The 27356-nt window shown below is 37.0% G+C and overlaps 1 protein-coding gene across 1 annotated transcript in view; it reads left to right on the top strand.

Annotated features, from left to right (window-relative positions):
* NHLRC2 (NHL repeat containing 2) overlaps window positions 1-26740 on the top strand; it is a 30735-nt gene extending 3995 nt beyond the window's left edge. Inside the window, exons 3-11 of the mRNA XM_064431356.1 lie at window positions 639-1094; window positions 3436-3557; window positions 4634-4763; window positions 14603-14702; window positions 15132-15363; window positions 15815-15937; window positions 17006-17215; window positions 18278-18503; window positions 19345-26740. Coding sequence (XP_064287426.1) covers window positions 639-1094; window positions 3436-3557; window positions 4634-4763; window positions 14603-14702; window positions 15132-15363; window positions 15815-15937; window positions 17006-17215; window positions 18278-18503; window positions 19345-19610 — 1865 coding nt within the window. The 3' untranslated portion in view covers window positions 19611-26740. The remainder of the gene's footprint in view (window positions 1-638; window positions 1095-3435; window positions 3558-4633; window positions 4764-14602; window positions 14703-15131; window positions 15364-15814; window positions 15938-17005; window positions 17216-18277; window positions 18504-19344) is intronic.
* The last annotated feature ends 616 nt before the right edge of the window (window positions 26741-27356 follow it).

A 27356-nucleotide genomic window follows, 5' to 3' on the forward strand; every position in this document is an offset into this window, starting at 1 on the left:
TTATATTCAAGCCTGCCTTGTTTGTGATGAGTATTGTTTGTGATTTTGTTGTAGTTGTCAGTGCTGCCATTTTTATTTGAAATACAGAATACTGTATTGATTTCAGAGGCCTATTCACTGCATCTTTTACTGTTTATCTAGAAGTTCTTATGTCCAGGTAATTCTGGAATGCCATGATTTAGTGTTATTTTTGTGGCTTCTAGTTAACTGAAAAAGACTTTTCTAAAACATTATGGTTGTGTATAGGAATCAGAAGAGAGAGAGGTGTCCTAAGTTTCTTAAAAAAGCCCAAAGTATCAGTTTAACAGCTACAACTTACCCACAATTATTTTAAAAGTATTTTCTAGCTTAGTGTATAGAGGTTCAGGAACTGAGAACAATTCATGTCAGCCAGCCAGGGAAGTAATGGTCCTAAAATGTGGTAATTTTACCTAATAGTTATTTCTGAGTTTCAGTATTTTCTGTACATAACTATCTATATTCCTACTGAGATAAAATTGCTTTCTGTTTGTTCAAATCCTCTCTCATTCTGGGAAACAGATTATGAGATAACTGTTAATTTTTCCTTTTTCTTTTTTTTTCTTTTTTTATTATTATTCAAATACGTTTCAGTGGCACAACTTCATTTTTCTTTGCAGATGGTCTTGTTATCGTTGGTGTCCATTCAGCGAAATTCCCAAATGAAAAAGTTCTGGATAACATTAAAAGTGCTGTCCTGAGATACAATATTGTCCATCCTGTAGTAAATGATGCAGATGCAACACTGTGGCACGAGCTGGAAGTGTCCTGCTGGCCAACTCTGGTCATTCTTGGGCCTCGTGGAAATATGCTGTTTTCTCTTGTTGGGGAGGGACACAGAGAGAAATTGTTTTTATTTACTTCTATAACACTGAAATTCTACAAGGAAAGAGGACAAATCAAAGATAACAGCATTGGAATAAAGCTGTACAGAGACTCCCTTCCACCTTCTCCTCTGCTGTTTCCTGGCAAAGTGACTGTAGATGATTCAGGAGGAAGGTTGGTCATAGCAGACACTGGGCATCACAGGATTTTGGTTACTCGTAAAAATGGACAAATTCTACACACTATTGGAGGTAAGGACATATGTGTAAGTTTATTATAGCAATTTCAGTTTAAGATAGAGTGTGTTTGCTGTGCCTCCTGAGCGGATTCTTTTCCTACAGATGGCAGTTGGTAAGCATTGCCAGAATTTTGTTTTGAACTAAAATCACTTTTACTCAGTTTGGGGAGGTAAAGTGTAAAACCATCAGTGGGAATCTGTTAATACAATTGTCAGAGATGCCTAATTGTTTTTCGTTACTTCATTGTCTAAAGTTCATGTTTTCTTGTGATGTCCAATATGAATTACAAAAATGCATTTATTATTCCTCTGAAGGAGTTGCAAATGGTTTTAGGTGTAAAGGATATACATCCACATCAAGCAGCAAGGTAAGGAAAAGACCAGAGACTGTAATGCCTCCCTTTCCAATAGAAGTGAATTTTGAGTTGTAGTGGTGTTGTGAAGAGAGGTTTTTCGTGTGTGTCTTTTGTTTGGTTATTGAGTTTTTTCAATGGAAGATCATTCCTGTTTAGGATCTCCTCTGGTTTCAAAAGCAGAGGAGAATTACTAAGAACAGTGGCATTCCAGTAAGTACACAGGCACCTGAGAATGCAGTTGCCTTAGTACATATAAGAAGACCTGTCTTCTCATCAGATCTGAGATCATAATGTATAAACAAGTTGTGAAAATAGTGAAAATATTTTAGATTTAGTTACCTTTGTTACAAAGTTTATATAAGTTACATTTCAGCTTTACAAAACAAAAATCCATAGGTCCTTTTTGCGAAATAACAATGTGCTTTACAATGCAGATTAAGAGAATTTGCACACACTTTGTATCCTTTACTGTTTCAAAAGTGAGATTGTTATTTTTGTAAACCTACTAAAATGGTCAGTTACATCTTAGTGCAGCAAGGATGTAACTGTTAGGACAACCAAAACAGATGGATGTAGGAAGTGGTTGGATCCTCAGATTATTGAAAACAATGGTTTGTTTATGTCTCAGAATCAGGACCTGTGTGCTGATGTGTCCTATATTACTGAGTCTGGAATTGACTAATGCCTGCCCCAGGGCAGGATCCTACAAATCTCATAAAAATACTCTTCTGTTTAAATAAAAGAAGGAAAATTCTCTTGCTATTTGAAGTAACACTGCTTTGTCTGGACAGGCTATTTATCCAAGTTAACCTGATTTATCATTAAGGTATTAGCCTAAATACCTTTCTCCTGTAGGATGTGCAAATAGAATTTCTTACAGCAAATATGAGAGAATTTGGTTTCTGCTTGATACATGAGAAGTCTCTGCCTACAAGCTGACCTTTAGTGTTCTGGGACAGTCATTAAACAGGAATTCAGGAGTGTCCTAAGCTCCAATCTGGTACCCTCCTGCCTGTGGCATTGTGTGCTGTTCCCTTCCCTGGGAATGTGCACCCTCACTCTTAAAGGAGAGCTCCTGGAATCTGACACACCAGTACTTCAGTCCTGTGTGTCTGATAAGGTCTAAATTGATTTCTGACAGGAGGTTGTAAAAGTTTGTGTGTTTCAGTGACTCAGTTAAATGAGTCAGTGGGCAGAAAATAATGTAATGAAGTTGATAATGCAGTAATAAATGTGGGCATGCACAAAGGTTGAAATTGTTATTTGCATCATAAATCATGGTACACACGTAACTCATACCTAAATGTCTTCTGCTGACACATCCTGCTAATGCACTTTAAATGCTGCCTCCTCTGAAGTACAGTGCTTACCTTCAGACTGTTATGTTCCTTTCTGTTTCCTGACTGTTGTATGCAGAAGAATGTCACTCCATCATTCTTAGTGTTCTTTTGTGTCATTAGTTCCATATCATCTTCTTCCTAATTAGTTTTCTTAATGAGAAAACGTTGCTAATAAAATATTAGTTTCATTTGTGATTACACCAAAATCTAAACCAATGATATAGAGTTGAGCTTTGGAATTTTTTTTTTCCTGCTGGCTTGCTTTGATGATATACAAAAATAAAAAAAAACCCTATAGTTTTTTATTTTTGTCTTCTATTGTTGCTGTTGTCTTTTAGTGCAATTTAGAGCCCTATTAGGACTCCTCTAGAACAATTTAGAACCCTGTTAAGACTTCTCTTTAAAATATGAGCTTAAAAAAGCAGAGAACTTGTGCAGAATGAGTTCAGAGCTTAATAGCACCAGGCTATTTTGATTACATAGCACAGTGACTAAAATGAGACTACACCAAATAGTAATAATATAAAATGTATAAGGTGCTGCTGTGAAAGCAGCTCCTGGAATATGTAATTCTCCTAGAGGTTTAAATGTGTGCATTTTATTTTTAAAGTGACTTTTTTCAGAAATTACTTTTGAGTTTGCTGTGTTTTATTTATAGGTCCAAACAGTGGAAGGAGAGATGGAGGATTTTCAGAGGCAGCTTTCAACTCACCACAAGGAATCGCTATAAAAAATAATGTTATTTATGTGGCTGATACAGAAAATCACCTAATTAGGAAGGTAACTGTTCCATAAGGAAATTCAAAGTTTAATCTCTTCTACTGTATTCTACTTACTCAGGTGAAAATTTACACCACATGAATTACTCTCTAAAAAACATCAGAAAGGAAATTTGGTCCACTGTTTTACAAAGAAATACTGTTGTGCAGGGATTTTTTAAGGGCTACATATTGTGCTTCCTTTCGAATGCAAATGAGGTGGTCTACTCCTTATAGCATAACAGGGCTCCAGTTTTAGTTTGGTTTTTTTTTCCTAGTCACTCTTACTTTCCTGTTTTGAGAAACATCTATTCTTAGTACTAGAAGCAAAAACTGGTTTTGTTTCACTTCCAGTAGTGTCAGATTCTTATCTACAGTTATTGTAGTGCTCTGGTGCAGTGAATATCCAAACTTCCGTGGGCTGTTTGGGTCTCCCAAATGCAGGTAAGTGCCCAGAATTAGCTGCAATTGTTTTCTTTTGGATTAAACACTTGCAAAGTTTTAGCTTTGGATCTTACATTAGGTTAGGTCAAATTTAGGATAACCAGAAGGAAAATTTGGTGATGCAATATAATATTGTCTTATTATTTGAAGTGTTGTGTGCATCTCAGAAGACCTTGGCCTCGGGTCCTCACCAATATCCCATTTGTGATCAGAGGTGCATCCTTAAAGCATCTGAGGTGCCTTTGTACAGATTATTTTATACGGAGATGGGAAATACTTTACAGTATGTGAGTTGTTATGTCATACATAATTAAAAACTTAAAAACCACATCCACTGTTTATCTAAGTGTTTATCCAGAAATTTGTGATGCTTTCTTCTACAGCTGTTGAGCAAGTTCTCAATGTTAATTTTTGTTGCACATGGAATAGAGTTCTACACACATGATTTTCATTCTGCCTGCTGCTTCCCCACCCCCATGCTCCCTGTCCATCAGCGAGCATTGTGATAAAATTAATTATTTCCCTAAAAAAACCCAATCTAATGCCTGATATTTGTCAGGATTTCTCTGGTTTTGACATCTAGCTCAAGTTATCTGTAACTTTGGTCAAGTTAATTTCATATGTTCATTTAATGTGTCATTTTGCTTCACACAGATTGACCTGGAGTTGCAGGTGGTGACCACTGTAGCAGGCATTGGGGTACAAGGTGTTGATAAGGAAGGTGGAGCAAAAGGAGAAGAGCAGCCCATCAGCTCTCCGTGGGATGTGGTCTTTGGAAGTTCAAGTACTGTATCAGTTGAGCTTTAACATCTCATATTTACATGTCTGACTGTTTGCTAAATGTTTTCCTGTTTTGGTATTAATCTGACACAAAAGAAGTAAAGATTTACTGTAAGACTGAGTCTAAAACACAATAGTTTCAGATGGTACCTGCAGTTCTGCTTTAGATCCTGAAATGTTACTTGATGGAAGAAAAATTCTTTTGTGTCAAGTTATGTAGTTACTGGATCCAAACACAGAAGGAAAAATGATTGCTTTTGTTAGGCCAGTGCCTTAAGCCAGGATCACTTAAGAAGCAGGTACATTTTACAGGAAGCAAGTATTGTCTAAAAGTTCCTTTCCTTGACTATACAGACATGTCCGACCACTTGTAAATATTTAAGTTTAGGAAATAAAAATAATTTTATTGGGGACCTCTGTTTATTCCTGTTTAGGTGACATAAAATCATTAGACTCAAAATCACTATAGAGTCTGTCAGACAGGAGAGGAATACCTTGGCACAAACCATGCAAGCATCAGGAGGTAAAATAAATCTTTGCATAATAGGATGCAAGAATCACCTTCAGAGGACTTAAGTCACTTTCTTTCCCAATTCACTTAACACACACCTGAGCCTGGCATCTCATAACTGCCATGTTTTCAGCTGTTACTGACTGTGAGCTGAAACAGTTTTCTCACGTTTCCATTTCAGTCTAATTTAGAAGTTGCAGGTGCCAGTTTATGAACAATGACAGAACAATGCTTTGATGTGGCATAAAACCCTTAGATTGGTATTTCAGACATGAAAAATTGACTTCCCTTATTGGAATTTCTTTTATCTGCAGAAAAACTGGGTGGGGAAGGAGCATGATTTATCTCTAATATCTTGAAATTAGAGGTGCTTTGCAAGTTTAATAATGCTTTACTGATGTGGAAGCATTTGTTAAAATCTTGTGTCAGTTGTGATGGGGGAAAATACGCTGAAGTGTGAGGGAATATAGAATCACAGAATGGCTTGGGTTAGAGGGGACCTCAAAGACCATTTTTCCCACCCTCCTGCCATGGGCAGGGACATCTTCCACTAGACCAGGTTGCTCAAAGTCTCATCCAGCCTGGTCTTGAACAATTCCCAGGGATGGGGCATCCACAGCTTTCCTGGGCAACCAGTGTCAGTTCCTCAGCATCCTCACAGTCAAGAATTTCTTCCTAATGTAAATCTGCCCTCTGTCAGTGTGAGGCCATTTTCCCTTGTCCTGTCAATGCCCTTATCAAAAATCCCTCTCCAGTTCTTGTTTAGCCCCTTTATGTACTGGAAGGTGGTCTAAGGTCTCCTCAGTCTTCTCCAGGCTAAACACCTCCAACTCTCTCAGCCTGTCTCCATAGCAGAGGTGCTGCTCCAGCTCTCAAATCATCCTTGTGGCCTCCTCTATCCTTGGTCCAACAGGTTCATGAAGCTGCTTCAGAAATGCTCATGGTGTAGAATCTTCTGGTACAAATACATTGTCAGTATAGACAGAGTACAACCTGCAGCCTGGAGGACTTACTTGAGTAACTGGGGTGTTTTCAGACTTAACACTTCCATTAACATGTTTTGTACAGCAAAAAAACAGCTTTTTTTCAAAGGTCTGGTCAGCAACTCTTACAGTCTGTGCAAGCATGTGGAATCCTACTTGGAGGGGCAAGGAGAAGCCCTGAAAGATAATCTCACTAGGTGTGGGCTGCTGCTAATGCAGGCACGAGTTTTACTGAATTTTGTACAATCTGATTTTCCTTTTGTGAATTATGAGAGTTGTGTGGCTGGGTGGAGTCATTTTCAAGAGATCTTGAACCAGAAAGCTGATCCCTGTGGGATGTTATTGCAGAGCTGTTTCACAGATCAACAGAGGGGACTAATAACTGATCAGTGCTTCAGAAACTTGAGCTGGTTAACAGAACTATTCAAAGTATCCTATAATTTTACTTTTAATTTTTCATTATGCTTTCTTCTGCTTCTGTCAGTAGTTAAATATATGGTGATTTTATTTTTTAGTTTTGAGAGCTCTGCTTGTTAAATGTTAATTGATATGATAATTGTTATCAACTTGAACATAGTATTTACTGAGTGAGTCACCTGTGGAGGATTAGTCATCTGTACTGTTCAACACTGCTGAATTTTAATAAGTGTTTGCATAGAAATCAGATCTTCTGAATGCACTTTTTTCAGACCTATGCAGTTTCTTTATATTCAATTAGAACCTACTAGCCAGATGTTTATTTAGATTGCCACAAAATGTAATTAAGCAGAGATTAAATCAATTAAAATTCTTTTTTTTTTTTTGAGAGGGTAATAAGCCTAATAGATAAAATGGAGAAAAATATACATTACTGTAATAGCAGTAAATTCTAAAATTCTTTAGAAAACTACCACTGGAGAGAGTTGTAAAAATGGAAAGTTATATTGAATGGAATGTTAACAGGAATCTGTCTCAGAGCACGAGGAACCAGGGCTGCAGTGCATGTCTAACAAGCTTTTTTTACTGTCATAAGCTGCAGTGACTTCTTTAAGTTTGTTACCAGACATCAAAATAGCTTGTCAGAAATGCAGCAGGGTTTGCCAGGGTTGCATTGTTGGGTTGCAAATTGTAAAGTTGAGTCACAACTTGCTTGAGCATGGTGGGGTCTTCTGCTACTCTGCAGTGTAACATCAGGTGCATTTGTGCCTCTCAGAGTGCCCTCCTACAACTTCTACCGTTACCAGAACATTAAAACTGGCCTGCCAGTGTCTGTTCAGGCAGCTGCATGGGTGAAGTAATTTATGAGTGTTTAAAAACTTATTTTTGTTGGCACCCACACAGCAGTGTCCTTTTTTTTATGCTTATATCTTTCTGTGCAAGTTGTAGGAGTTAACATGCACTTCAACAAATGTAGGTTCATTATTATACATTTTAAAAGTTTGATTTTTGTGGCATGTGGGACATAACACCATATCTTCCCATTTTCCTTAGATCTATATAGCTTAAACTCTGCAGTTTCAGAAGACAGATTTATAGTTGTTTATTTAAATATGTATTGTATAGTTTTTAAACAACTGAGACTTCTGGGAATTTCCTTTCAGTGTCCAAAGCCATGTTATCCAGAACATGAAAGGGAGAAAAAGGAAGTTGAAATGCTTAAGCAGGTTATATACTAAATTAGATAGTATTAAACAGCTTATGCTGACCTTTTTCAAAGTCTCAAAGGGGAAAGATGGGGAGAGAGAAAGGTTTTTCCTTTCCTGACATTTCTTGACATAGGATTTAGAGTATGTATTGGCCAACTGAAAAATATTTTTTTTTCTTTAAAACCTTAATATGTAGGTGGTTGAGAAATGGAAAATACTGAGAAAAATTTTGAGGACATAGGTAAGTTAATATTCAGAATTGATGCTATGTAGCATTCTTTTAAGTATCCACATAGTATTTTTCTAAGTAGGCTTTTGTTGCCCTGTTCTATACAGATGCTGAAATCTGAGACAGAGATTAAAGGAGTGTGAAACACCATTTAAACCAAATTTGGCACAAATGTTTCCCTTTGAGGCAGGGGAGTTAATGGAGACAAAACAGATGGTAGGATTCAGACAGAGTATTCTTCTTTGTCATCTTTTTTATTTCTTTAGTTGTGGCCACTGAGCTTGTGTTTTACCCTCCTGTTAAAATTCTTGAATGAACTCCATGGTTTAAATTCTGGCTTTGCTGAGGTTGGTGCTGAAATTTGCATTGATATAGATTGTGTGGGAAGTAGAAGGGGAGGGACAGCAGCTTAAAAATACATTACAAAATTACTGTGTGCTTTTTTAGCTTTCTCTGTTGTGCCCTGCTATTTTTATTTAGTGGGTGTTGAAAGCAAGTGATACTTTAATGCACAGTTGATTTGAGCATGAAATGTTCTTGATAGCTGCATTCTTGCTGGAAGGAACAGGACAGTGACCTGTGCTTGGTGACTTAACCATGTGTTTCACATTCCAAAATCTGGTCTTAAACTGCATGATTGGAATCTATTTATAGAAACTCCCAAGTACAGTATTGACCATGCTTTCAGTATATTTTTTGGAATTTTTTACAGCAATTTAAGTATTATGTAGATAGGATTTAAATGAAAGTACAGTACCTTATCATGCTGGTGCAATTTTTATAGCCCTTAAAAGGCAAAAGTATGTAAGATATTTTTCATCCTTCTCTGTGTTTCTGCTAGAGGGTTATTTGGTACCACTGCATTCCAGAGCAAACATTTTTTTCTTGTATTACTCATGGTGATTCTTTCACAATGTAAAAAAAAAAAAATTAAAAATCACTTAAGCAGTAAACAATTAGCATTTCCTGCTTGAGCTCAGATCATACATGAAGTGTTTATGTGTGAACTGTCTGAATCTTGAAGGGATGCTTTCTTCTACATGTCACCATTTTTCCTTCTAATCTGGTCTCATTCTGTCATTGAGGCTGTGGCTGTCACTGTCCTGTGGAAGAAATTTTCCTGGGTAATAGCTGAAAATAAAAGAGCTGCTTTTGCTATCAACAGGCTTTAATTTGGAATCATTTTCCTGGACAAAGCAAAGCTAGAATTCTTCCAAAGATATGTTGTGTATGTGATATGACTTGATGAGGTAGCGATGTGGATTTACTTTGAATGCAAAAGGCCTGCTCATCTCTTTAGCAGTTTCCTGTGCAAAGTACAAGCTCACAGATACACCCATTTGGCTTTGTCATTATACAAGTGTAGTTCCACAGAAAATCATGGTAAGAGGCATCACTGATACAAAACTGCATTGTCTTTATTTTCTTGTTGAACTGGATCCTAAATTACTTGTAAATAGCCATTGTTTTTTATTTGAGATTCTTGGAATTTCAAACAAGAAGTAACTTCATTAAAGAGAGAGGTGAAGTAAAGTGAAGGTTTTATTCCTGTGTAAGAACTGTTTTAGGTGAAAAAGTCTTTAGAGAAATAAGAAATTAGGAAGTTACAGGGCAGGATTGCAGTGAAGCAGGACCTTACCCAGTCTTTATTTTGGGTTTATGAGTATTGCTGAACAGTAATAGTAAAAAAATAATTGATTAGTATTTCTCATGTTCATTATTTAAACAATTTAAAAAATGAGGTACTTATGTCAATATTTTGGTATAAACATGCCTGTGACATACAAAGGCTGAAGTCTTGCTGTAAGGATATAATGGGAGTAGTGACTGAATATTCCATAGTAATCTTACTCAATTTAGTTTGACAGGCTGCTTTTCCAAGTTGTATTTCTCTGTGTCTTGGCAAAATGCATAATGACAGTGATTACTTTCTGCAATAAAAAAGAAGCAGTTGTATTAGCAGAGTTGCCATCCTAACTGGTGTCAAACTTAGAATTGTTTTGAAGTCCATGACTTGAAACTGCCTTCTCTAAAAGAAGTATTATATTTGTATATGGAGTGATAGATCTCATTCTCTTTGTTCCACAGTCCACAGTCTGATTCTATTAATTAAATCTATGTTCACAATAAAGAAGCTTAAACTACAAATCAGATTTTTAAAGAATAGTTGGCATATCAGTTCCTCATTTCAGATGCAGAACTGCTGAAAATACACATTTTAGTAAGTCTTAGGGAGGCTTTGCTGGTAAGGAGGAGACACATTTTTTAACTCTTACCATTTGAGGCTGGAAGTGCTTTTGAATATGGAATGCAGGTGTTGGAAGTACCCTCAAGTGTGTGTGTTTGCTGTGCTTAATTAGGAATGAGTAAAACACATAACCAGACTTAGCTCCTTCTGTAGTTACAATGATGTATCCCAACACTAAATAATCCAAATTAGTTCTTTCATATTTGCAAATACTATCTCTTCTTCTTGGGATTTTTTGAAATATTTACTGCCATTACAGTTAGAAGGCCTGAGTTAGAAAACTTGGGAAAGAAATAAAAAAGTATTTAATTACAGTCATAATTTTTAGCTCCCTATTATCTCCACTGTATGAAATCCCCTTGTTATCTAAATCCAAGGATTTCCCTTAATGAGAGGGAAGGTATGTTAACTAAGGAGGAAAATTCCAGAAGCATTTTGTTTTATAAAGGGTCATGCCATTTGCATGATGCAACATTCTGTGAAAGAGTGCCAGGTAGCCAAAAAAAAAAGAAGAAAATTGATTTTTAGTCATCCAAAAAGTGTTATGTGTACTTGTAAAAGTCCAGGCTTCACTGATAAAGCATTCCTTTGGAGCTTTGCTGTTTGTGTGTCACTGACAAGCACTGATTCTGTATTCTTTTGTCACATTTGAATTTAATTTGCTGAACTTCCACTGGCTGAAGAGCAGGTGAGATGTGCATTCACCGTGCACGTGCCTGTCTGTGAACTGCAGGTTGTGTTGTGTAGCCCCTTGAGAATTTGCTCCTTGAGAATTTGCAGAGGATGAGTTTACCAACAGACTTCTTCCTTGGTTCTTTTTATTTCTTCAAAGATAAAATTAGTAGACAGGAATAATATTTTCAGACTTAGGTCTATTTAAAAAATGTCAGTGGTGCCAGCCACAAAATGTAACTTTGATTCCCAGGCTTTTATTTCCCAGACTGGAAGTAGCCATGCAGTCCCAGATAGAGAGGCTGAAAGTGTGAGTAGTCCTGGGAAAGGAATCCCTTCAAACAGATACTGCTGTGACAGTGCCAAACAAAGTAATTTCTGTGCATTGAGATTGACTCACCAGTAATGGTCAGCAGTGTTCTGACTGTTTGAAGATGTGCCTGTGTACAGACAGGACTGTGAATTCTTAACACACAGGTGCAGCAGAGGCAGATGCAGGAGCTGCAGCGTTGTGCAGTAACTGAGGCATCATCTAATGGGGAATGTTTGTGCACTCAGAGCTGTAGTTCACTGTTAGGGAATGTTTATAACACAAGGATATCCCATTTGCAAGCCATACCTCACTTGGATGCAGGCACAGCACAGATAAGAAAGCACATACCCTAATAAGGAGAAACTACTCTGCATTTTTAAAACAGCTCAAGATGGGTTGGAATGTGGTGCTTAATTGAATAAATGTAAGAGAATTGCTTTTTTCTCTTAGGTTGTTTTATAATAAATTCTTTAGAAATAAATACTTTCCATTCATGGATGATAAGGAATTATTATAATGATGGCATTACCATAATTTTAGCATTCTGGCTCTTCCTGGCCCCCTTCTCCCATGAGACCTGTACAAGGATAACAGTGGTGATGTCCTCAAACTGTTGTGTTGTGAAAGAAAAAGTTTTTCTGCCTTTTGTGTCAGAACATAAAGAATTAAACCATGCGAGGACTATTGTGTGATAAAATACTTTGCCTGTGTAGCATTAGTTTTAATTTTCTGGGTTTTTTTATTATAATTTTTTTATTAAAGCTCTGACGTATTTTCCACAGTTTCACAAAGAGCCTGTGCTGTTTCCATGCTTCATCCATTCCCTTTGTTCTAACAGCCATTCAGTAGAAAGTATTTGTGTTAAAATTTATGACAGTTATGGAGCTCTTACTTATTTTTACTGCCTTATTCTCTAGTTGAAGAAGAGATCTTCTCTCTATCAATCTTACATATCCAGTAAAATTTTAATTTAATATTGATACTTTTTTCTCATATTTCATACATCTTGCTGGTTGCAGAATTAGAGTAAGAAGCCTTTTCAATTTTTCAACATCTAGCTGTCACAGGAGAGTTTTCAGTCTGTGGTATTAGAACTGGATAGATGAATGGAACAGATTTTTCAACAGTTCTCAGTTCAAGTGTTACTCCTTCATTTAATTGGTGGATAAAGTGAATATTAAATAATTAATAGAACTTTCTGAGATATGAATTGCATAACATAGCAAGATAAAAAAGCTCACTTTCTGAATAGACCAGTGATTTAAGCAGTTTTTATTCTGTGGTACTTAGAATAGTAACATCTGAATGTGCAAGATATGCATAATGGAAATAGAAAATCCCGAAGCTGAGCAGTTACTATATAGGAAGGAGTGAAATGATTTCATAATCTCTTTTCTCAACTTAAATCTCTTAGAAACGAGCTCTAATCAAAAAGCGATTGGGACAAGGAGGTGTTGTTTTTGTTTTTTATACTGGAATGTTTTTGGCATTATTGGAACTTTGGTAGTGTTTCTGGTAATTTATAAAATGTGTGTTTTGCAACTCAATTTCTTTTTTGATCCAGAAAAAGCTTTTAGGCACTTTGCAAGTTCGACTTTCATTTTTGGAGCTCTAGTTTATGTAAAAACATGGAGCCACAGGGAGGTGCAGAAAAGAGTCACCAGAGTTACTTTGATAACAGTATTTGGAACTTGTATATTTATCCAAGAAACAGAAAATACTGAAGAAAAACTCTGTTAAAATCATACCAGTAGTGTTCTGAAGAGAGCTCACAGTTTAAGGAAATGAATTCTGGATAAAGAAGGATGCCATTTTTCCTCTCCTGTGGTTTGTAGTGTAGAAAAGATTTAGAATTAGAAGAAGAATGGCAGGATCTCAGTTGGGGGAATGTGGTAATTTCATTTTTTGGACTGACTTGTCAGATTTAAAATGCTTGCAGGCATTTCACATAACATTGCTTTTAATTTGAAACTCCAAACTATTTTGGTTGGTGGTGGGGGGGGTAATTATCCATGAGATTGTTTTCAGGAGCAGTTATGAGATGCACAATGCTTTACAAGTTCATGTGAATGCAAACCAATTTGAAGATATTTTTCTGTTGAGTGGCTGACGGTTATTCCAATACTTAATATATTTATTTCGAAAAAATGTGTTGATGTTGTCTGTAACTACAAGGGACAGTGTTAAAAAGATAATACTGTCCTCATTTTACTGCAGTTTTTGAATGCCAACTTTCTGTTCCTTAAGATTTTCAGGAAAGATTAAGAGTAAATTTCTTTTGCTTTTGGGTTGTTGGGAGTTTTTTCATTGTCTTCCACAACCTGCATTCATGCATTTTTTACTGCTGTACTGTGATTACATTTAAAGCTATAGAGTACAAATATGTTCTTCAATTTCCACTTGTATAATTTTCTTTGTGAAGTATTATCTGGGCAAGATTTGTGTAGTTATTTATAGATTTGGATTGCTAAATAGCAGTTTTATACTTCAAGTTGAAAAAAAGTAGATGCTTGACACGTGCTTGAACACTTCTTGACCAGAAGGTCACTGTTCCACAGATGTGCATCTTGCATTTGTGACACCACGTTTACATGTGCTGAGGGAGAACAACTTGGAAATTGTGTGGTTACTTCAGGGGGAAATTAGGAAATGCCCAGGTCACATTTACTGTTTGAATAAACTGCAGTTGATGCTCTCCAGGGAAAGCATCAGCTACCCTTAGTTTAAAACATGATGTCCTTTGTGTATTATGTACAATGGTATTGCCATGGTTATTTCTTTCAAAAGTTGTTAACAACTCCCTGTAGTTTTTTGGAGTATCTTATTTTGTCACTAGTGTAGTAAAAAAAAGAAAAAAATCAAGATTGCATTGCCCAAAACCATGCTTAGCAAAGATAGGTACTTGTTTGGCTGGTATGAATCAAAAATAACATGTGAAACAGACACAATAGTAGAATGTTGCAAAGAGCAAATCTCACTTGAAACATTGCCTTTATATGGTAGGGATATAAAGACCACAATTTTTAAACCCCTGGGAATAAAATAGCAAGAAGAAAAGAAGAAAAATGGCAAGTTTTGGTAGATGAAAGACATTCTCTCTATCTCTCTCTTGCCCTGTTTTTTTGGTTGTGTTTTATTTTTTCCCCTGTGGGGAAGATGAGTAGGGGGGACAGAGAGGTTGGTTTGATGATTTGTTTGTATTATAAATCATTTCCAAAGTGGGTTTTTTTTAAATTTGGATTTCTGTGTCCCTTTTTAAAAGTTTCAGGGACGCAGGAAGATGATGTGTTGTGGATAGCAATGGCAGGCATTCACCAGATATGGGCACTGATGTTGGAAGGTGGAAAACTACCAAAGGGAAGGTAAGCAACTGTACCAAGAGAAATGTGAAATCGCTGCTTGTCTTGATAAAAAGCTTTCAAATCCCAAAGAGAGAGATAATCAAATTAAACTGAAAATAATTTAGTTTAAAGGCTTATATGCTTAAAAGTCTGTCTCCTTTTCCCACGTCTGTTAGATTAAATGAAAGATTCTACTTCAGCTATACAGCTATGACTTGGTAAGGTCCATTCAATATAATTGAATGTTATTTTTCCTTGCATTTGCTGAGTTACCTAGTAATGAATGATGTGCTGAGGTGATAAAAAAGCACAAAGGCATTGAATAATTCCTCACTGCTGCATTACAGTTGGTTTGAGAACTCACAAGTGCCTGTTCTGTAGCTTCTGTTTATGCATCTTGTCGGAGCTGTTTCAAACCCGTGATTGAAATTGGGTGCTCTTTGCCTTTAGTGACTTAAAGAAAGGAGCCTGCCTTCGCTTTGCTGGGAGTGGGAACGAGGAGAACAGGAACAATGCTTACCCACACAAGGCAGGGTTTGCCCAGCCCTCGGGGCTCGCCCTGGCCCCAGAGGAGCCCTGGAGCTGCCTGTTCGTGGCCGACAGCGAGAGCAGCACCGTGAGAACCATCTCGCTCAAGGACGGGGCGGTGAAGCACCTTGTAGGAGGAGAGAGAGACCCATTGGTAATCACCTCAAACTTCCCCACACTGCCCTACTAATATTCCTCAAGCCTGACCTGGAGGAACCACTTTTGGGGTGAGAGGGTAAATCAGTTTCCGTGGCCATCAATTTCTTAACTTCACTGCTTGGAATGCAAATGTGTGGCAGTTGTGATGCTCAGGTTGTAGTGCAGATTGTTGCTGCTGAGATAAGAAATTACTTCTCTTATTCTTAAAACAGCCAATTTGATTGAGCATTGTGTGGTCATTAAATCAGCTGGATTCATATTTATAACTTAGTTGTAAGAGTTTTCATTTCTGTGGTTAGCACCCACACTTCCAGGTTTCAGTATCTTTGTCTTGAAATTGTCTTCATTTTTTTTAAAGTCAGTGAATTTCCATTCAATTACAATCATTTAAATTCATGTCCACATTGAATAACCAAATCTATTAATTAAATAAAATAATTTTTCAGAATTTGTTTGCTTTTGGTGATGTGGATGGAGCAGGCATAAATGCAAAGCTGCAGCATCCCTTGGGAGTAACATGGGACAAGAAAAGACAGCTGCTTTATGTGGCAGATTCCTATAATCATAAGGTAAGTGTGTAGTAACTTGTTATATACAGACTTGGAAATTTTTATTACTACAAAGAATTATTTTTGTAACATAGATAGATTTTGCTTGGTCCAGTTGAGCTGAGGAAATGAATTACACTAATTCCTTGGTGGGTTCCTTTTCTTTCCTTCCTTCCTTCCTTCCCTTCTGGTTCCTTCTCTTTACCATTGTTTTGCTGTCACATTCTTCTGTGTCGATAAGGTGGTCTCTTGGGGAAGGTGAATTTCAAATGCCAAGTTACAGTTCAGACTAAAGACTTTCTGTGTGCCTTCCCAAAGGTGCTGAACTACAGTAAAAGAGCTAGAAGGGCTTATTCAGGAATACTGCAGGTTTGATAAAACTGAGAGGACAAGAGGGCTTGTTTTTCCCTTTAAAAAGCCACCTAAGTTTTGAGAAGTATTATGGGTTACCTCCATGGAACTCTGGGATAAGAGACATTGTTTTACATGATTGTTATGTGATGTTATATAAGCATCTGTGTCTAGAAGGTTTTTACTGTACACTGACTAGCTGCATTAAAATAGAAGTAACCTGTTTGATTTGAAGAGTATATAACACTAAATATTTATTGAAATTTTAAGGCAAATGATGGGGGTTTTTTTCAGATCTTGTATAAAACATTATAACATTTTTTGCTATTTAATAAAACCCCATCTATTTGTAGAAGAAAAATAATCTACAAGTTAGCCTGCTAATTTTGCTGTGCTCTCACTGTTTTGCAGATGTTTCTAGAAGGGCAGCAAACATTAGAAAAACAAGTCATCCAGCATGCTTTTATAGCTGAGGGTTAGGTACCTTCAAAGTCATGGAAGGGAACCTGAATGAAGACCAAAGGAAGAAGTGAAGTCCATGAGGGAGTGGGGAGAGGGAAAGATGGGACATATCACTTGGTAAAGAGTGATAGCACAGCATCTAGGATGGACACCTGGTAGCTGAGGTACTCGAAAAGCAGTGCTGGCTGCTGGAAATGTGGGACATGAGATAGTACAGAACATCTAAATCCTGCTGGGTTTTCTCAGAGAAGCTCTTTGTGTCTCTGTTGATCTTAGATTAAGGTTGTGGATCCCAAGATGAAGAACTGTGCTACCCTGGCAGGCACAGGAGAAGCAGGCAGTGTTGTTGGTTCCAGCTTTACCCAGTCAGCTTTCAATGAACCAGGAGGTTTGTGTGTTGAAGAAAACGGCCGCCTCATGTATGTTGCAGACACAAATAACCATCAGATTAAAGTGCTGGATTTGGAAACAAAAATTCTTTCCATGGCAAGTAATGCTTATTAAACAGGCTGATAGTGATGTTTTGTGTTTTAAATTACTATTTCAGACTTCAGCAAGTGTGGTAAAAATGAGACAGATAACTTTGGGTACAGTAGCTGTATCCACAGGATGTTTTGTGATGATCAGGGAAATGAGCATTGCCTGTTAGCACAGTCGTGGAAAGCCTCAGTCTTCAGACAGGCAACTTTTGCATGAAAACACAAAGTGACAACCCTCTAGAAAAGGTTAATACAGAAACATCAGTCATTAAAATGTACCACCCATGTTTTCAGCATGAAGGACATTTCATGAGCATTTTGTGAAAAAAGGAATTGAAATCAATTACCAGGCCATGTAATTACTCTGTAAGAGATGCTTTTGGGAGGTCACTGACTTAAAGCAAGATATATAAAGGGCTTTCAAGTTGTCAGATCAAAACCACTGTCAAAATTGAGCACAGCTTTATTTGATTATAAACAAATCTGTGCTCATGTCCACCTTACAATGCCACTGTATCTTAATGTTTTTTGAAATGAATATACACATATATTTATGACATAATGATCCTAACGTCTTCTTATATGTTTCTTGCACTTAATAATACACAGTCTCCAATGTGTGTTTAAATATCATATAACATGTTGGTGGCTTTTCTGGGAAATTCTCTTCTATTTTACTGTGCAATATGCATTAGTTAAAATCCTGGATTTTATTACTGAAGCATGCAGTTTAATTAGAAGGAAATGCATTTGCAGTTTATCTAAAGCAAAAATGTAATCCAACTGTAAAAAATTTAAATGAAGGGATATTATAAAGTAGTTATGGTTTTTATGGCTTTAATAATAAATATTGCTTTTATTTGGATTAATCAGGCTTTTTTCATTGTAAGAAAACATTTTTTTCCTACCCTTTTTTTATTTTGTCATAGTATTGTTTCACACTGAAAGTTTTAGGCCAATAGCCATATGATGTCACTTTGAAGCTGTGGTTGTGTTATGAAAGTTATGTTATTTGTTTTCAGTACTAATAAAAATAAAAATAAATACTATGTTTGATTTCTACTGATAGTTGCCTATCCTGAAGCCAGAAGCATGTGATGTTCCAGATAACCTGCCTGTGCAAAAGGATAAAATAGCAAACCTGCCAAGACTGCCTAAATCTGCACCAAATATTGAACTTCCTTCACTAACTGTAGCTCCTGGCCAGACAATTCAGTTTTTATTAAAGTTGACTCTTCCTCTGGATTCCAAACTGAACGAGGAAGCTCCCAGTGCCTGGTTTATCACAGCAGAAGGTAAAGTCCCTGGTTAGGATGGGAAGTGAGTTCTGTCAGCACATCCTGCAGTGCAAGGGAGCTCAGTCTGATGAATCAAGAAGTCCCTCCCCATCCTGTGTTTCTCTTTGACCTTGTGATGCAATACTTGATATTTAGAGTTGATGCATTTAACAGCTGGAGTGCAAAGATTGAAAAAAGCCAGACACCTGGTAGACTGCTTCTTGCTTGAATTAATACATGCTGCATTCTTTTATGGCTCAATGCAATGAGTTAGGTGTATGTAGTGTACAGTGGTTTTTAGTTCACATACTCTCAAATATTTAAATCAAAGTGAAACTCAAGTTTCATTCTAACAATCAGCCTGAGCATTGCTAAATTGCACCAACCCACCTATAAGACCAACACTGCTGTTTGGAAAAGCCATCATTTTACCTACAGTTTAATGCATTTATGGCAGATATCTCACCTGGTGTATTAGATCTCTGATGCAAATGTATGGTAGCCATTAATTTTAAAAGTTTTGCTTGTGCATACCAGAATAAATTTTAATATCTTTTAAAGAATGTATAGGAGAAACTGCAATTCCATTGCATTTAAATAAGATGCACTGTATATATACACCTATAGTGCTGATGCAAAGCCATGGATCTCTCCTTAAAATGACTGGTAAAGCATTTGTAAATTATTTTTCCTTTTTTTATTTTCTTTTCTGTTCATGACTGGAATAATCGGGAAGAAAATTTCCTCTAATGTTGCATGTTGAAAGTCCTTGTTGTCCTATAGGTAGAATCAGTGTTTTCTGTAGCTTTCAGACATGGTGTTAAATACCCTCATGATAAAATCTGTTCTTCCTTTGCAGATAACACCTGGTTGCTGCAAGGACAATGTCTGACAGGAGAAATAAAGGATGTTTCCTGTCAAACTGTCATTCCCTTTCAGTTGCCTGGGAGCTGTGTGTCAGCTGAAGCCACCCTGGCCATCAAAGCGTGCCTCTACTACTGCAGCAAAGGTAGCAGTGCCTGTATGATGGCAGGAGTCTCCTTCAGCCAGCCCTTGCAGGTCACTGGCACAGACCAAGGCAGCTCAGCTCAAGTGGAACTGATACACACCTTTGTAACCAACTAACACAAAGCCAGCTGATTTCACACTTTATTTTGCTATCCAACATTTCTGTGGGAGAAAGTACAAATAGATGACTTGGCTCTGTTTTTCCAGGAGCTTATGACAAAGCTAAGAAATAATTTGCTTGGTAAAATGAAGTAGTTTTTCTTACAGCTTAACAGGAAAATTTATCATCACAACCTCATTTCTTTACATTACAGTAGCAGCAATAACTTTGTAATACTGCAGACTCTTGTTGCCAATTGTGAACACACTGGATGTCTGCCAGTCTGAAGAAGTGAGCAACAATTTTTAGAGTCCATTTGAAAGAGCTGGTGTTACTTTGTGATGTTACTGTAAGATCTTTGCACTGTAGAATAGATCATTTTGGACTAACACTTCAAAATTCCTTTTATGCTCTTATTGCATTTTAATAGAATGTCAAAAGGAAGTTCTTTCTCCACTCTATAGAAAAAGTATTTTGCTTATTCTTCTGTGGTGACACCTATGACATGTGTATTTTGAAAATACACCTTAAACTAGGTGCAGCTCTCGTTTTATGCAAACTGAGCATTTTGCTTTAACTCAACATCACCGCCTTACCTGAAGAACAAAGGTTCATGGGAAATTTCTGTGCAAGGAAGCGTTCAAGCTCCTGCAGAAGAATTTCATGCTGATTTTTAACAAAGAATGTGCCTCACTGCAATGTGGATATGTATATAAAATAACCACCACAAAGCCATGCTGGCGCTTTTCTGATACATACCAATTTACATTTTATAGAAAGTGGTAGGTAATGGTTGAATATCTACACTGCAAAAATTAAATGTCATCCATTTCAAACAGAGTGATTCACTCCCATTTTTATGATTTCTCTGCAAAGACTGCTCTGAAGACTTTGCATATACGTAATATTGTGAAGAATATTACACTCTTGAAGTCTGATTCAGAGTCTTTTGAAGTCACTGTTAGTCCATGGATTTGTTATAGTGGCCACTGAACCAGAATACTTGATAATGGATTATTTACATTCATGTTTAGAGCCTCTGATCTTCTGCTAGAAAACTGGTAACCTTATCTCTGAGTAAAATGCTTTAAAATTCTATTGCAAAACTCTGCCCTTGGTGGTTAAATGTTTTGCAAATAAAATTCCCTCAATTTGCCATAGTAAGAAGGGGCAGGGTGATAGTGGTGGTGCAAGTTCATTTACCTGAGCTGCAAGAGTTTCCATCATGCTTAAGTAATTGGTAAGGCCCTGTGCTCTGGTCATGGTGATCAGTTCTGAGAAGATGATTTTGTTTTAAGTTGAAAGATAGTCACACATACCATAAAGTGCAGTAGTGAAAGAGTTTTTTTATATAGTCTTTTCTAAAACAATTACTCCTGACACCTGTCAGTAAATCCCCACTATCAGATGTTGTTGCTTTTTCTTACTTAAAGACTGACTGAAATGTTGGTCATGAACCCAAGAGGCTTTTGTTTTAAGGGAGTGGTGTGGTTCTTCCTTCCATTGAAATGCCAGTCTATCTGAGAGTTCTTGGTGGCACCAGAAATGGTTGTTATCTCACCTGTCAGCAAAGCAAGGGCTGAAATGTTATTATTCTTATGTTTGGTTTTTAAGCAAGTTTCCTAATTCACTGTTTTAGCTCCTTTGGGTAAGCCTCTCCATTCTCACATGCCATTTTGAAGGGAGAAAAAGCTTTGATACTTTGTTCACAGATAGCAAATGCTGTTGGAAGGTTGAAGATAAAGGAACTGATTTGGGCATTTATTAGTTTTTACACTTTAGTAAAACTTAGTTTTCCACAATTCCTTGTTTGTCTGTTTACCTTTGGATAGTAGCCAGGAAACCTTCAATCAGCTTCTAGATAGCCTGCAGATTTTCTGCTGCTCTCTAGAAAAAAACAAGCATTAGGTTCAGAAGTTGAGAATAATGAACCAGACTGTCACAGTTACCTTGAACGTGTAATTCATCAGATGGATCTTTTGTCTCTCATTTTGTCCCATCATAGAATGGTTTGGGTGGGAAGATGAGAGATCATCTTGTCCCAACCCCTTGCCATGGACAGGGACACCTTCCACTGGAGCAGGTTCCTCAGAGCTACACCCAGCCTGATTGTGAACACTTTCAGGGATCTGGCATCCCAGCTTCTCTGGGCAGCCTGTGACAGTGTCTGACCACTCTCACAGTAAAGAATTCCTTCCCAATAAAATAAATAATAAATCTGCCTTCTTTCAGTCTGAAGCCATTCCCCTGGTCCTATCCCTGCATGCCCTTGTCAAAAGTCTCTGTCCAGCTCTTGCAGCTCCTTCAGGTACTGGAAGATGCTAGAAGGTGTCTCCAGTCTTCTCCAGGCTGAACAACCCCAGCTCAGATTTTCAGGTAGAATGACATTATGTTGTACTATTTCAATTAGATCACTTTATCAACTGCCTGTACTCCAATATTAAAAGAAAAAAAAAAAAAAAAACCCAAAAGTGTTCACTGTGATTGGCCTTTAATCATAAAGTTTTGTTTGTCCAAGGGATAAGGATACACATTCCCAGAGTCACTGCTTCTGTTTCACTTGTAGTGTACAGATATTCAAATGTTCTATGATTAGAAAAACACAGATTTTTTTTACAGCTTATGATATTTAGGGATACTATTTCCATTTCTTCCTCCAGGGTTTACAAGCTGCTCTTACAGTTAATAACAAGTGCCATAAATTTCACCAGACAGGTAAACTGAATAGCATATACAAGCTACAAGAAATTTATTTAATTACTAGAAAGTATCTTCCAAATATGATGCAGAAAATGGGAAATGTTACTTTTCTGTAAAAAAGAGTCAGATATATTGATGCTACCTCTTTGTATGGGAACTAAATGTTTTGATGTTCCCTGATATAAAAATTCTAAGCAGATTGGAATGGCTCAGCACTCCCAGATTTGTTTCTCACAGTAAAAGTTTGTAAATCAAGGTATTTTCCAAACATGACTTTCTACTGGCTTTAAAAAGTTTTGCAGCAGACCTTAAGAAAGCATTAAAAGACCATAGGAAGTCTCTAAAGAGTATTGGTCATGGTTGATTTGTATCATGGAAACAAGTTCAGTGGCATTTTAAGTTTTTAGTTGTAGTGTTTGCATCTCTGGGACAGCTTTTGGTTTTGAATGGATGTATTAATAGTTCCATGAGATGTTTTTAGTAATTTTATTCAATTGCAGTATAATATTTTTTTGTTAGATTAGAAAAAAGATGATGTGGTTTCAAAGAGGGAGGATAATTTGTTTTAATAGCTCCTTCATGTTGTTTGAATTCAGTAATATCTTTGTGTAGTTTGGTCCCTTCTGTTGAAGGAAGGGTAGGGATGATGACTGTGTAAATCTCTTGGTGGGCACATATTTTATGCATATATTTTTGGTTGGTTTCTTTTTGTGTTAGATTCTTACATCATTTTTAGCTTTCCTATTGGATGCAGTTCTTCACAGTTTGTGTTTGGGGTCTCATGTCTTCCACTGTAGATCATTATAGTGTTTGTATAATGCTGTGGTAGTGTGGTACCAAGCAAGAGAAAGTAGTTTTATAGCATCAGGTAAATGCCTTAGAAAAAGTGCATATGGCTTCCAATATATTGTGTATGTTCTTAATGCACTGATTTTATTTCAGTAGGAAAATATTGTAGCTGAAACCATGGCTAAAACTGTTTTGTTGAGAGAACATCAAGAAAAGTATATTCTTTACCTCTTGCTCAGAGGAAGGGGATGATGAAAATGAAGAGACTTTCCTTCTAATGTAGGACCATGTCCTTCTGTTCCTTTAATTATTGACTATTTATTTTAGCAAAGCTAGAGGCATTATTGACCACAAATTGTCTTGAATTTTATTCCTAACAAGGTTTTCTATGTACATGGAAGCTTTAAATGTTTGACTTTGTAGAGTTATGAGTGATATATCTTGTTTGAAATGGTTTTAGTTTAGCAGACAATAGCAGAGATTTATGTACATTCTTAAGATTTGTAATTTTTAAAATCACTGGTATTCGTTGACTCAAAGACACTTTGAGGCTACACTCTCACAGAAGTGTGAACTCAAATTTAAGTTTTCTTTGTTGTAGAATGTGTGAGATGGGCTGTGACACGTTGTGTTCTCCAGGCTACAGTTGTGCTACCTAAGGAGAATTTTCCACACACAGCAGCTCATCAGTCACCCCCAGTAATTCTCCACTGAAATCTGCCAGGTCATTTGCTCATATAATCAATCAATATTACTGATTTAGGTTAGCAAACATTTAGCATTCAGAGTTTATCATTACAATTTTTGTTGAAGTTTGTCAGGGATTAAAGAAGCTTCTCTGTCCCAAACGAAGTATAGGAATGATGACAAGTAATTGGAGATAATTTTTGAAAACGTGAGACCTGGTTATTTTTTAATTAAATCACAGCATCTGTTTTTGCATTCAACAAGAGATCATTAATTTAGAAACAATATTATAATATTCTAGAACATACTAATATTTTACATTCCATTATGTTCATGTAACCAAATTTGACTACTGTCTTCCATTAGAAGCAGCAGATCTATATTTTATAGTTTTTGTACTATTATAGATAAAGCCACTACTCTCATTTAGGATTAGGATTCATTCCTGTCCAGGACTCATCACACCTATGACTAAGTTTCCAAGTTTATCTTAGTTTCTTTGTCATACAATTTTGGGAGGTTTTGGTTAGGGTTTTGGGTCTGTCCTTTCCTCCTGTAGTTTCCACAGTGAAATGCAGCCCATGTCACGTTACCATGGAGGGATCCAAGTAGGAAGGATAATTCCCTCCACCAGCTCCATGCCCCTCCCCTGCTTCAGGGAGGGGATGTAAACAGCAAGTGATTCTAGACAGCATTAGAGTAAGAAGATGTCCTCAGGTCAAGCTTTGCACTGGTGCAGCTGCTGTCAGAAGTTTTCCCTTTACCTCTGGCCCTGTCCACTGAGTTGTAGCTGCCCCAGAGCATCCCCTCAAACTTGAGCAGCCTGTGCAGGGATTCTGATGGCTCTTGGTTTCAGGAAACTTTGATGCTAGAGATTAAATACTTCAGCTGCTATAGGTTAAATATTTTAGCTCTTAAGTAATTTGCTTCTTGTTGCAGGTTATTTAATTGTTGTCAGGTAATGCGCTCCTGCTGCAGATGAGAAGCTGGAAGCTTGGGTGTGAGTTGAGGAATGTTTGTGTAGCTATAATTAAATACTGCTTGGTTTACCTCTTTGGTGGTCCTTTACTTTCAAGCATACCAGGGAGCTCTGTCCAATTGCAGGCTCTAGGGCTAAGCAAAAGAATTGCAAGTATTTTTAAAGTCTTGCCTAGTTCCTTTGAAACATTGACAATTTTGAGCTAAAGAAATCCCGTTTGAAGAAAACCTGTTCATACATCTGCCTTAACTTAATGCTCTGTACTCAACATGCTTCAGAAGAGAGATATTCCACACTGTATTCTTTCCCATTTTGACTAAGGATTGAGAAATTCAACCCATCTGGCCATTGTCAGACTTCATAGAAAGCAAAACAGCAATTTCCAATTTGATTTTACATCCATCTAAAAGAAGAGAAAAAAATGCCTATTTTCCAAGCTTTTGATTAATCTGAAATACTGAGTTTGAACCATATGTTCAAGGAATCTGTCCTGAGAGTTGCTTGAATCATATTTCCAAATCTGGTTTCCAGATTTCAAAAATTAATTGATAGTAAAGTGGAGAAACAAATTGCTAAATGTTTTATATGTTGAATATTTAACTTCAGAAGTCTGCAATTTCACTTTTAAAATAGAGTAAGAACAACTAAAATGTTCTCCTCTCTGTCATTCCCATTAATGTACCATTAATCATTGTATCATTAAAACCTGTGGTGGATCTATGTGATTTTGTAAGAAAATCAATAAAGAAGAAGGAGGTGGTTGTTAAACAGTGACTGGGTGAAATCCAGGTGCTCTAAGGTTAGTGGAAAATACCTTTAGGGCCAGGAGTTTGGCCCAGTGTGACAGAAATTCTGTGTTTTTATTACATCTTGATGGCTGAAGGAAAAAATCAGTGCCTTTTGTAACAATACTTGAAAGTGTTTCTTTACAGAAATACTGGAGTACTGATTGAAATAAGCTATTTAACCTTCATTGTGTGCAAGTTTCAGAGGGATTTAATTCTACTAATTCTGAAACTGTGAAGAATTTTCCTTCTCTGTCATGTCACTGAATTACTTTGAAATTAAGGTGCTTATTTGTCAAACTCCTTACAAAATACTTCAAAATGAGGTTGTTTCTCAGTCTTGTGAGCTTACTCCTGAAATTATTGTTAGCTCTTTTGTACACTCCAGATCAAATATGGCAGGGAGACTTCAAACAGCTTGCTGAAATCATGGTTTGAGTGAGATGGAAGGCAAAGGTGACACTTCTTGGTATTTGAGGGACGGAGACTTGGTCTTTGTTTTGGAGTTTTCATCTGTTCTACAGATCAGCAAAGATGCTTTACACAGCAGAGGGTTTTGTGTAGGGGCAGTGAAGAAGGGTCAGGTTATGTCACTGTGAAAATGTGTAACTTCATTTAGGTTGTGCTGCTGGGATATCTAAAAATCCCAGCAGTACAATGCTAGTGAGGGAAGTCACATTCAAGCACTTAACACCTTAATAAATGTCTCCGGGTGGTTTAAGGGGAAAGACAGGAATTTTATTTTCTTCCTTGAGAATTTCAGTGTTGCTTTGTAGCAATTGGAAAATTTTGTCTGTTCTTTGAGATACTAAACCTTTGTTTCTCCATTACATTTGATGCAAAGCTTTTCACATATTTGAATATTTTAAAAATGTGGTTTACGTTTATTGTTACAAAATATGAGGAGAACTAAAATGGAAGAATTCATCTAAGCTGATCTAGGTCGTGTAAATTCTTCACTGACAGTGTTGCTTAACTGTTCTTAACAATATTCATAGATGATGATATCCTTTATAAATAAAGGGTAAATGTCCTGTAATATTATGAGAACAAATAAATACACTGTAGAAGAAATGTCAGCCTTGGCTATCAAACCAACAGATAAACAGTGATTAAAGAATGTATGCTTTCTCCTGTGCAGCCTCTTTCTCCTTGTAAAGCTTTTTCATGGAAAAATAAACATTAAAAAATTTTATGTTTTCTTTCATGGCTGGGTTTTTCTGTCAATCTTTGTGTGAACATAGATCTAGAAGTTATGAAATGTGTCTGCTGTGAGGGGTTGCAGCTTGAATAAAAGGCTGTAATTAAGAAGTACTGTGTGTTTCCCACTCCCTTTGCCACAGGCTCTGCAGCCGTGGGTGTCAGTCAGCCCTTTGGTGACCAAGGGTCTGTAAAACAGCCTGAGTCGTGAGGACTCCCCCCTCCAGGGCTCTGGCAACAAGAGATCTGCTTTTATTTTCATTTCTGCACATTAGAAATAGTGCACTGCATGAGTCACAGGCTGCCTGATTGTGTCCTTCAGTTTATTGCAGAGATCCCAGAGCAAATTTAGCTGCGGGATGAGATCCCTCTGCACGGAGCTCCACTTGACTCAGTGTTTGTTGCTGTGGTTAGACTGTGCCACACTTTGCAGCATGTGGGTCCCTGTTTAATTATAATTATGGCTGAACTGTATTTTAGCAGCAGTGTCTAAAAAGCATAGTTGTTTTACTCTGAGAACAGTTTTGCAGCCTTAACCCAGAACCTGTGGGAACAGGGCAATATTGCAGGCTGTCATGGGCTCCTGTAGAACTGGAGATGGACACCAACGTGCCTCCAGAGAT

Source organism: Passer domesticus, chromosome 8 (assembly GCF_036417665.1).
Source record: "Passer domesticus isolate bPasDom1 chromosome 8, bPasDom1.hap1, whole genome shotgun sequence".
Taxonomy (NCBI): Eukaryota; Metazoa; Chordata; class Aves; order Passeriformes; family Passeridae; genus Passer; species Passer domesticus.